Source organism: Haliaeetus leucocephalus, unplaced genomic scaffold (genome assembly GCF_000737465.1).
Source record: "Haliaeetus leucocephalus isolate CR32 unplaced genomic scaffold, Haliaeetus_leucocephalus-4.0 Scaffold819, whole genome shotgun sequence".
Classification (NCBI taxonomy): domain Eukaryota; kingdom Metazoa; phylum Chordata; class Aves; order Accipitriformes; family Accipitridae; genus Haliaeetus; species Haliaeetus leucocephalus.
The window spans coordinates 2,113,125-2,125,452 of NW_010973255.1; the positions used below are offsets into that span (position 1 = coordinate 2,113,125).

General features: G+C 36.1%; 1 protein-coding gene across 2 annotated transcripts in view; it reads right to left on the reverse strand.

Annotated features, from left to right (window-relative positions):
- SCAF8 (SR-related CTD-associated factor 8) overlaps positions 1-12,328 on the reverse strand; it is a 100,751-nt gene that overhangs the window by 88,164 nt on the left and 259 nt on the right. For both annotated transcript variants that reach the window (XM_010581870.1, XM_010581871.1), the window contains exon 2: positions 12,068-12,277. In XM_010581870.1, coding sequence (XP_010580172.1) covers positions 12,068-12,277 — 210 coding nt within the window. The remainder of the gene's footprint in view (positions 1-12,067; positions 12,278-12,328) is intronic.

The following is a 12,328-nucleotide window of genomic DNA, read 5'->3' on the forward strand; positions in this document are numbered from 1 at the left end:
CAGATTCCCAGCACAAACCCACATAAGATTCCATCATGAAAAAAGACAATTTATTTCTACACATGAACTTTTCCCCCATCCCCCCTTTTAGCAGTCATCTATCAATGTAAGGATGCACTCTTCACGGCAATTCAACTTCTTTTCAAACTTTTGGGGATGGATCCTCTCAACTACTTTTTGAAAATTCAAGTAACATCAGCCAGTTCTTCCCTGTCCACGTTTGCTAATTCTCTCAAAGAACTTTCACACATACATGGCATATTATTTTCTTTCATAAAAGTCACACCAATTCTTCCTCATTTTATGATATTCACCTGTGTCTTGTTTCAAACAATTTCAACTTCTTCTACTTCTCATCACTTCTAATTGATACCTTTTCTGTTCTTACATTTGTTAAAAAAGAAAAAAAAAAGCCTTAAGACTCAGTTTTTAGTATCACATCCTAAAACAAGCACTTCTTCCATACCACCCTCTTCATTGCAGTCAACCAATATTATCTGGAAATAGACAGAAATTGTCCTCATAGGGATTTTGTATGGATTTGTCGGACAATGGAAAAAGTGTCATTTCCTCATGCATCTCCTTCAGAAGTAACAGGTTCCAAATGCAACAAGTTACATAGATTTACTACATAAATGTACATTTAAATATCATATCCAAGAAACAACCAGGCTGGCAAATAAAGCTAATTATAGTCACAATTTTGTATTTTCCTCTATCTGATATAACGTCATGATTTGTGCAGCAAAAAGCAATGGTGTTTAGAGCTAAGAAACTACGTAAAAGGCATAGTCCAGTGTATATAAAAGTTAGGTTTAACAGCATTACTTATACTCCCTTCCCCCAACATCGTTTTAAATAAAGTCCTATTTCCAAACTTAGGGGGGAAAAAACATGGGCTTGCTCAAAGATTTAATGAGCTATACAAATTATACACTGGGAATAGGGGAGAGGCAAAAGGTCAGGTTGATGCTATAAAGCACTGAATTTCTGCTCTGTATTTTTTATTTAATTCTGTTAAGAAAAGTGATCTTCAGGAGAAAGACTACTGAAAGTCTGGGAATTCATCACCATATTTCAAATTTTGATTGTTCAGTAATGCAAACATTTTTATCATTATAACTGTAATTCAAAAAGTGCTTCAAAAGTTAATTCTATTGTAAATATCTGTAAAAAGTTAATTCTATTGTAAACAGCTGTAATTTACAAGGCAGTATACTATACAATGCTAAGCTATGGTCTAAAATTTCTCAGGTGAAGACCAGGCAGCATGCACATGAACTACACATCCTCTGTGGATGGTCAGTCGCTTACAGAGCAAGTTACTGCATCTCCATGGAAGGCAATGGCATACTACAGTTCTACAAAGTCCAGCACTTAATTCCAAGATCTTTCACCACTCTCATTCAACAGGCAAGAAAGGGAGCCAGACAGCTGTTTCCCTACCAAAATTTTGAATAAAAATTAGAACAAAGTACTACTTTTATTAAAATATAGCTTCATAAGTAATAGATCCTTTTTCATACCTCTGGCCACATCTTACAAAGGCAAGAGAAGAGTGGCTAGGAAATAATTTTTCATATAAGACTAATTTTGCCACTAGAAGGCTGGAAAGCTATGAACACCTCTGTTCTCATGTGATCCAAAGGAAGAGATATTCATATAGATGAATATCTGTTACACTGTTAGAGCTACTAAGGGAATAAACATTGTGATACTGATACTGTAGGACTAAGACCAATCTCTAAGTATGAGATTATGACCAGAAGTGCTGTCAGGGATATCAATTACATGTATCACTACTGAAATATTTTTACAGTCTTCCCTGGATGCTACCAGGACACAACACTAACCAGACATGATATATAATAATAAATGTCTGTAATTTTGATGTGCAAAAGAAGACATAAATACTTAGAAGTCAAGCCTAATACATATTACCTTAATAAATTAGGTTAATTTCTTTCACATTTCAATAGCATCAAAATAAATCAAATCCAATTGTATATACAGAAATAGTCACTAAAGTGCCTACCAAATATTTATATCACCACACTGCAAAGAACAAGAGAAGAGTATTGTCAGTTATTGCTTTAAAAAAAGGACAGAATCAACAAACTTCTATTATGTTGCACTTTACACACTCTCCTGAAATTTAACCTCTGGAAAAGTTACTTAAATTACATGGGCCCATCCCTCAGTGAATAGGATTTTTCCTTGATTCCAACTAGGACCTACCAATGAGAACTGTTATTTAAACCCAATCAGCACCTTGTTGCTCTCTGCACTGCACAGAAATGTTAAAATATATACCAAAGATGTGCACAAAGGATGACCAGAATGGCAGATGCTCCATTCTGCATAAGGTATTCAGTTTAGAGGGAAAACAACAAAAAGCTCTTTTCTTCCAGTAATCAACCGAGACAATACGAGTTGCCAAAATCCAACATTAAAAAAAGCACAGAACAAGAGATGGTTGCAACTCAAGAGCAACTATCTTAATACAACTGTTTTCAAACACTTAAAAGTGCATGACATGGTTTAAATTAACAAACATAAAATAATAGTCAATATGCTTGATACCTCAGTGTGTCTTCCTTTTACTGTTGAACTTAACTGATCTATGAAAATTTCAAAAGCAACCGAGAACACTTACATGAAAAGCTTACCTCCAACACATCAGCTGTATTATATACCACTCTTCACATATGTTTATGTTTAAAAAGGACATCCTAACTGAATGTATAAGCAATTAAGTGAAATAAGATGCAAAGTTAATACAGCAGTCTCTCCAGTCCATCACATTTCAGCACATGAAGAAGTCAGGTGTTACCATCACTGCCTTTGCTCAGTCCTTTTTCTACCTCCTTCATTTTGAGGAAGCAGATTTATGACTTTCAATTTACTGAACCTGAACAATTTGAGATGGAACAACGAAATTCCATTTTAGTTTTCATATATTTGAGCCAAAAGGCATATTACAGCCTATTTACAATTTCCTCTAAACCCTCTTCATTACTACTTTCAAAGAAAATTTTTAAGTTCCGTTGGTACAACTTGCTTTGTACAAACCGACTATAAACATAAAACTGGAATTTAAATAAACCACCTGGATTCAACTCTAGTCTCCTAAATTGCATGCAACTAGGAAACAGATGTTTAGTTCAGAATAGCCTCTAGAACATACTTCATTTGCTCCTAGCCCTTTACAAGCCATAAAATACTATTTCCCTTTTTCTCTTCATAGTAACTTAGGATGTTTACTGCATGGGAACAAAAAGCTTAGAAAAAACTAAACGGACCACATAAAATAGCTACGCAAGACTGGGCACTTTACCAATGCCCAAACTCCCGACAACAGAAAGGAAAGACTGATCAAAAAGTCCAGATGATCTTTGAAAGCATATCACATAAGAAAACAAGGAATATAACCGGGGTATTTCACCTTCTGCAATTTTCTCATCATTCCTGCCATATGGCTGATTTCCATCATTACCATTTTATCATGATTTTATAGCTAATTCTAGATGACCAACAGGAAAATCAGCCAGCTTCAGGCATAATGTCAGTCTCTGTAGATTTCCAAAGGTGAGCTTGTGGGCTGCCTGCACTGGAGAAGAGCCCTTTGTTCTTGTTGCAGTGGACTGGTTTGGTAAAGTGTGGTGCAGTACGGAGTTAAATGCCTTAGAGTAAGTCTAAATACAATCACACGTCTACAATTGTAAGGTATGAAATATAGGGTCAGATCCTAAACAGTATGAAAATCAAAGACTCACACATTTTCTCTGCCAACTGTTTCTAGGGCTCACAACAAAAGCCATCCTATCATATTAATTTCAAAATGTTTTCTCCTTAGATATGGTTTAAAATCCCCAGCAGTCACAACGAAACTTCATGATTAAAAACTTTGAAAAAAATCACAGTTTATAGTGGGTTGCATTTCTCCAACCAATATATTTCTTACATCAATGTTCCTCCTTTCCTGTTGTGTGTTCCACTTCACTCTTCTGAAAAATTAAGAAGCAGTAGCTACTACTGCATATCTGGTAACCAAGCTATGAAGATCAACATGTTATCTGAAGCTGTAATTTAGAGCAGATTCAGAGAATAACCTATTCCTTTTCACATGAACCAGCTTTGTTTTGTTAATATGTATTGAAGTTTTTCAGAATCCCGAATCTTCTATCTGATCAGATCTTTCCATAGGCTTCCAACAATCTGGTTAACACATTCTAAGCCCTTTGGACTTAACCTCTGGAAAATCCAAAGACATTTATGATTATTTCTCTTTCTGAAACTGCAATCACATCAATATAAAAATATTAGAATTGTATTTTTATATATCATACTAATTTCTAAATTATCCATCAAGAGAGCTCCATAAAGTCATGCCATGAGGCCAAGATTTTTAAACCAACACTTTTATAGTGGGCAACAATTTACAGTATTTTGTACTTCCTTAAAGAAAAGATGAGCTATAGAATAATAGTGATGGAAAACAAAGGATGCACATAATTAATTCTACTTCAGTTTTTCAAAGTAACTAATATACTAAAAACAGAAAACCAAAAAAACAAGGAAACCCTTACCACTCAACTCCAAATGAATGAGTATTTGGAAACATTGAACCCTATGACAGGCAACACAAGCAAGAAGATGGATCTTCTGAAGTATCTTTCCCAAAAATGCATGCTAATTCCATTATAAATTCCAATTCCAACATGTAAGACAGCTGTTCACTGCCTTGCATAGAACACCTTGTGAGTTGTCATCAGTGTTTATAAAAGAATATTTACTCCAATCTTTCACATTATAGACAGAACGTAACAATAAACAAGCTCAAGGCTACCAAAACAGGTCCCTTCAAACTCTCAGCTGCTGCTACCCTACACTGTTTTACTGCTCAGCCACCATCCACTCAAACCACCATTCCTCACTACTACTGCCTCCTGGATCTCAGCTCTGCCCCTCCACTTTTACACATATTCTTTTGTGCCCTCATTGTAAACGGGAACCAGAGCGCACACTGCCAACCCTCAAAAACCATCAACAGCAAACAAAATAACAAAGGTGTTAAGCCTTCCACACATCTATTTTATTATACTAAACATGTGCATTATATTTCTGAACATCAAAGCATCAGGAAAATGCCCACCAGCTACCTGCTTGTATAATCACAAAGCTAGGAGAAAAGATAGCAATCCAGTAATATTCATTTGGAACTTTAAAACAAACAAACAAACAAACAACAACAAAAAACCCCCACCTCATACAATTAAGAACAGTACCCAGTAAAACCAGGTAAGCTCTGTAAGCAAACTCTTGGAAAAAAAGTGGAAAGAAAACGATAAGTTGTGGTATATCCCTAGTTGCCATTTTTGTACAAATGGTAGCTCACTTGCCAAAAGCATACCAGCACAAACATGAGGCTATCACAAGAAATACACATCTATGGTGGGGATAAATCTGACAGACGGTCATGGTGGCAATGCACTCATTTCATTTCCTCTTACTTGCTCCAAATTTTAACAATTCCTTTTTAAATTCTATTTTAAAAATGCCTCCTTTTGGTATGTACAACTGGCAAGGACAGCTAAAGACAAGAACTAGTATAGCTGTAGCTGAAGATACTCTTTTTCTCCCGAAGAACATGTAACCTACAGTGTAGAAGCAGCTGCTGAATAAGGTTAATAAAATTACCTAGCTGACTGCTGCTGCTGTCAGTGCTCCCAGAGAAATACTGAAGAAAGCTCCAAAGAAGTGAAGAAACAGAAAGAAAAGGAATGCACATGCAATTCATTAAAACTTTTAATACAGAAACAAGGACTAGTATTGCTTATTGAGTTCAAAGTCAAGCTCACTGAACTCTGGATACACATGTGAACAGACAATTATGTACCACTGTCCCAGGGCTCACAATGGAGTTACACTAGCGGCTGCTGAGGCCAGGAACACAGGCTCTAACCAAGCCTGAATCAGCCACTCAGGATAAATTTCTTGGTGCCTGTCTGGAGGTAGAATGATAAACCAATTTTACAGAAAGAAAAAAGTGGGCCTTTTCCTAAGTGAAAAAAATCCTCATGAAAGTAATCACGTGTCTAGACCAGAATTTAAGACCTGCTTTGTCAAATACTTTTGTTCTGAATGTTTTTTTTTCCTGTAAGAAAGCCATTTGGATTACTAGACTCCACTTTTAGAACTGCCACAGGAAAACAGACTGCTGATGGCAAACTCAAATAAGACTTGTTAAGATAATTTCAAGTACTTTAACAAAGATTGTAGCCCCAGGCATGGTCTTAGTGAGTAGGTGAAAATCAAAGGATCTGAAGTCATGAGAGTTCAGAAGTGCATTTGTTTTAAACTACAAAATGGTTCACTGCCCTCTAAATGAGTAGCAAGCAGGATCAATACTCATACTTCTAACTATCCAGTTACAACTCAAGAGTGTCAGCAGAATCCAGAGATCTACATTACCCTCACAGGCTCATAGGGATCTAATCCAGACCACAGTTTAAGAAGAAATTTAAAGTATATGTATCGAAGGCAGAAAAATAATCAATGTCTGTCCTACACTACTTCACAAAAGAAATGAGGTCGTTGAGCAAGATATGCACAAAAAACCCCTAACATTTTGGGCCTTTAACACAGCCTTGCATGATCATGTCTTTACAAGTGCAGAAGTCAAGACTCTGTGGCTTGCAAAAGTCTAAGATCAGATCAGTCTTTGAAAATGTGACATTAAAACTGTAAATATTTATTCAGCACACATGAAAACATTTAATCAGGTGAACATCAATTTAATATTTACTGTATCTTGAAGAGAAAAGGGCTTTCTTTCCCTGTGCCCTTTTAACAAAAAGCAAATAGCTGAGAACCAGCAAAGTTCAACTCTTGCTGGGATGCAATAGAGTGAAATGTTTACATTTAACTGATACTGCTCTTAATGTTCCTGACAGCAAAAGGGAAATTAACAAATTCTTACATATTTTGCTGTATCTTAAGGGAATTCATGCAGTTTATAAAGATCCAGTGTTTCTTCTCTGAGGAACACAGATTATAAAGCAAAATAAAACTGAAGACCTTTTTCACATCCACACCAGAGGTTAAGAATGAAAAACAGAGACAACTTTTCAGATATGTGTCCATATGCACATGCAAATATCACCAAGTTAACTTTTTCTTCTGAAAAATAAGAATAGAGTAAACCAAAAGCTTTCAACCCAATTTGCTATGACAAAATTTACAAATATCAGACCATTAATGCAATTATCAGATAAACAAAAAAGAAGAAAGCTTTAAATGTACAATAGTTGCAGAATCCTTCAAAACAGCACAGGATATGAAGTAAGGTTGTACTTTTTTTATGACTGGTAAAATATTAGTGAGAGAGAAGAGGAAACAGACACAAGTTTTCTCATTTTCTCAGCAGCTAGGAAAAAAGCTCTGCAGATGTTTCAGGTGCTTCAGCCAATGTGAAACATGCAGCAGAACCTAAGAAAAATATCTTGCCAGGGAGTAGCTTACATGCCCTTTCACCGTTCCTCATCTATAACTGCTAGTATCACTACTTGCACAAATCAAAGTCCTGGCTCCTCATTTCAAGAGCATCCTTTTTTTCACTCTCCCCAGCTATTCAGCATCAATCTCTATTTAGCATCTTCATGAGGCATACCATTTAGCTTTTTTTAGCATCAGCTGGCATTCTTTCATGAAAAAGCCGTCTCAGTGACTTAGAATATGCCATTTAAATAAAGTAGTCTAAAATAGAATATTTGATTTACACTTCTGTAGTTTTGTTCACCTATACTCCAGTGCTCAGTAATTAAAACGTGGGTTATTTCCAAGGGTCACATTTCTGAAATTGTAGTCAACTGAACTGTTCCCCACTGCCACTTAAAACATACCTTCTAAAGAAAGACGATAAAAGTGACCAGCTGACAATGAAGTGCAAATAAAGTATATAGACAACAGCATTGCCAGCAAATGATCAGTGACTGTTATGTCCCTACCACTGACAAATTTCAGAAGAACCAGTTAACCCCAAAGTAGCAATGATCACTTTACTTATCGCTTCTTATCTTACGTGGCTCTCAACCATTCTACACACCAAAAGCTCACTGTTACTCCACTTCAAGAGCTACGCAAGGACAACCACTTTCATTGTAACAGCTGAACCCCAGCCCAGCAATGCTGTGGAAATTTTAATTGTGAATCTCGCACCCTAGAAGACATTTAGATTAACAAGAGAAAAGGCATAGGAACCCACATCCCTCTTAAAACAAACTGTAATCACTACCTTAATCTTACAGTGCTTTATGTGCATCCTCATCTTAAAACACTTTAAGACAAAGCATATTCCATCTCCATGATGACAGTTTTCCATTCAATTCCCTTGTATATGAAAGCATCAGCACCCAATTGTACAGAGAAAAGGAATTAAACTTTTTATATGAAACAAGCTCAAATGAACACAGCATTTCTAAAAGGAATCAGAAGACACATGACTTTTTCAATCGTGGGCTTCAAGGGAGCAGCTTTGCCTTATTCTTTTTTCTTTTTTTTTAATATATGATTGGCCTTTCCACAATTGCCTCTCCAGTATCGTAATATATTGTGTTGCCTGACAAATACAAAACCTGTAATTTTTCCACCACATTTCAGCTCAAATTTGTAGCACTGGATGCTAACAACTACTGTTCACTGGATTCAACAATATAAACTCTATAATTAGGTATGTTTTTAGATTTTGTTTTTAAGCTATCAAACTACCCTAAGTAGGTTTTAGCACTGCTAGCCTTCTAAATGGCTGTAGTGCAAAACTGCAGGTGCCAGTCTCAGCAACTTATAAAGCACAAGTGATTTTCAATGATTTGACCGAGGTGTGCATAGCTTATGCATGAGATATTTTTATTTTGTTTTTACATAAATAGCATGCAAAAAAAAAAAAGGTAAGGGCAGCATCATGGACAGCAAGACTTAACGAAGCTTGTAAATGAAGAGATTTGTGCCTGTATGTGACTAAAGAGATTGAAAAACTTTGAATGAATAGCAATGCTATGTTTAATTGAACTAAGTCAGTGAATTAGTATTGCAGTTTTTAATTAAACAAACATCTAAACTGAATTTGCCCTTGAAAACTTAAATAAATGTCCTTTCAGGATTCCTGTTATTCAATACTTAAAACATACAGTTAACACGGCAAAACAAAGTATTACTTCAAATATCCAGTTTGTGTTGTATTTAAGACTGATTCGTGATCTCCATTTCCCCTAAAATAAATTCCAGTCCTATGGCTATTTACATGCCTGTAAAACTATTTACATTTATTCTACAGATTCATATTGAAATAAATTTAAAAAGAATTAAATGTGTTTCAGAATTAAGGCATCCATGGGTCTCCTTTCACGCTTGTCTGCACACATTCTTCACATTGTAAAGTGAAAAATAATTTGGAAATACAAAGCTCGCCACTGCAAAGGACAAATACTGCAAGAAAACTCTGGGGAGTACAGCACCCAAAACCAACTTCAGGTACAGTACCTAAAACCAACGTGAGAATAGCTAGATTTGAAGTTGACAGCAAGACTTATAACACTGAACTGACTATATAACAAATACTGAGTTTTAATTATGTAAGTCTGTAATTAAACCATTACCGTCTGAGTGCCGGAACTGCAACAGTATGCGCGCTTGCCTCTAGTCCATTTCAATTCCTTCTTAACAAAATACATTTCATAGAACATATAAAGAATTTGAAACATTTCAGTCATTTTCTTCGGTCAAGACCTGTTCTTGACTTTGATGTGCTTTTCAGGAAAAACTCAGGGCCTGAACTGAGACCTGGAGGAAAATGATTCTGCAATGGTTAGCCTTCATGATGTCAACTGTAGCAAATGATAAACCATGTGGTATAAAACCTTGCCAATTACCTTAACGGTATACTAAGCCAGTTGTACAATATTCTATTTATCAGTTGCCAAGCAGTTTTAATCAAATAGTAAAACATCAACAATTACATGAAAACAATACTGAGCATGTTTTATTTAGGAGTGTGACTATTTCTCATCTTTAAATTTATCTTTCCCAAGACTTTAAATGTTAGGGCTATTTTTCTATATATGATTAGGTACAGCACTGACAATGCCATGTATCATCACTAGACATTGAACAGCTTTCCAAAATAGCTGGCACTACTTCCAGTAGTCAGAGTTCAAATAAACTTGAGATATTTCTTTCTAATAAAATCAATGGCAAGCCTATGTTAATCACTTCAATTCTGACTGTCATATAGGATAACCGTAATACAAGATATTGCTCAGCTCACACACACATTTGGAGTAGGCTATACTACCTGGATGGACAGCTGCCTTTATTTTAGCTTCATTGCAGAATCCAAACACAACTCCTTCCTTCAAAAAGACCCAAACAAACACAAAAACCCCCAGCCCCAGAAGTACCCAACCTGCAGACTTAAGTGTTTAAATGTATTCAGAATGTTCTTTCTAAAGAGTCATCTGGATTTCACCAGTAAATTACATAAACTGTTGTAAAATTGAATGCAAACTGTATAAGAGAAGGTATGGTAAAAGTTTTTGTACAATTTAGTCTACTCCATCGCCTGCTAAATTTAATTTACATCTATTTTAAACCAAAAATCTCTAGAACAGAACTCTGATGTCATTTCTGGAGTATAACATGACCTTAAAACATACTATAAACAAAGAAAAGGATTTTTAGAAGTGAAGTACAAATATTCTGTAAGTTAATCAAAAGCATTTAGGTACAGCACAAACTACAATCTACGGACTCATACACTTCAGCTACTTTACATATTTATTAATCATTTCACAGTTCTAAAATGCAAAATGTTTGTAGGTCAGTTAGACCAAAGACAACAACAGAAAGTTAAGTTAAAGTCAAGTTCTGCACTAGGTAGAGAGGTGTTAAGAGTGGCTAGCAGTGACACTCAGGATTCCCCAAACTGTAGCAAGTCTTGTACCATTTACTTCCAGGATCACGGGTTTAGTCATAGCATCTTTAAAACCTTCCTACCAGTGTAGCCCAGCATTCAAATACAGAGACACAGGTTAAAACTGAAAGAGAAGTCATAAAAACAAGTCTATTCATAGATGCTGTCTATTTATACCATAGGAGATAAGTTGGTTAAAATGTCATTGCCTTATCTTCTGCATTTTCTTTTCCGACAACCCAAAGTTTACTGTTTTTCAAGCATTTAAAAGATTTAAGGCATATTCTAAAGGTCTCCTCTTCAGTACAGTTCTCACCTTTCTTTCTAGTACTTATATCTGAGTGTTCAGCAAGTCAGACAGAAGTTGTTTTTCAATATGAAAGTGAAGACTTTTGCTCATGCTAGTAGGTATACACAAGAAAAAGGTTCTCATCTACTTATGTTCTTCTGTTCTTGCAACTAGACTAGTCCTTTCCCCCACCTGACAATATAGCACATAAGCCAATCAAATAATAAAATAGGAAAAAAAAGAATAATTTCTGGCATTTATTTTTCTTCTAGCAGCCACAATGTGATTTCTTCTACTTAAGAATTCAAATTGCATAAAGTGCAACACCTACAATTGCACATCAGTTACAGCTGTTCAACTGCTCCCGAGTTATTAGAAAGTCCGGCCCATTTTAAAAACCTATCTTATTGTGGCTTGTAGAAACAACATGGTTGGCACATTGTTCCACTACAAACCTAAACCAGCACTGTATTTCTTAAAATCATTAAAACCGTACTACATTTCCCACTGGGGGTACCAAGAGGGCAACCCAGAGCTCCGATATGTGAGCAGTCTGTAGAAGTATACATTGTAACCAGAGCTGATACTGTCTACCGTTAATATAAGTAAAAATCTGTTTTTTAAGACGCATGACTTCCTATAAAGAAAATATGTATTTATTTCCCTTGCTCTTATATTAACTTAAAAATATAAATAATACAAACTCTCGCAATGAAAAGGAACAAAGCTGAGATACCACAAGAACTACCTCGCAATAAAATAAACATTAACTACCAGCACAAAAGAGCAGCCAGGTGCCGTATCAATACCTGAGCCTGTAGGCGCGTTTGTGGGTGCCGTAGCCCATTCAGCACAGCGCTCGGGTGCAGGACCTGAGCTCCGTGCAGGACGTAAGGAATGTCTGCTTCCATCCTGACCACAGCGAATATGCTATTCTCAAACACGGAGACGAGCCTCCAGGCCTTTGTATTCCCATCCCCAGATTTAAAACGTAGCTCCGCGAGGTGTTCAAGTGCGCGCTGGCCGGGTGCGGGCACACATTTAACAAGCGAGGAGGAGCAGGGTGGCAG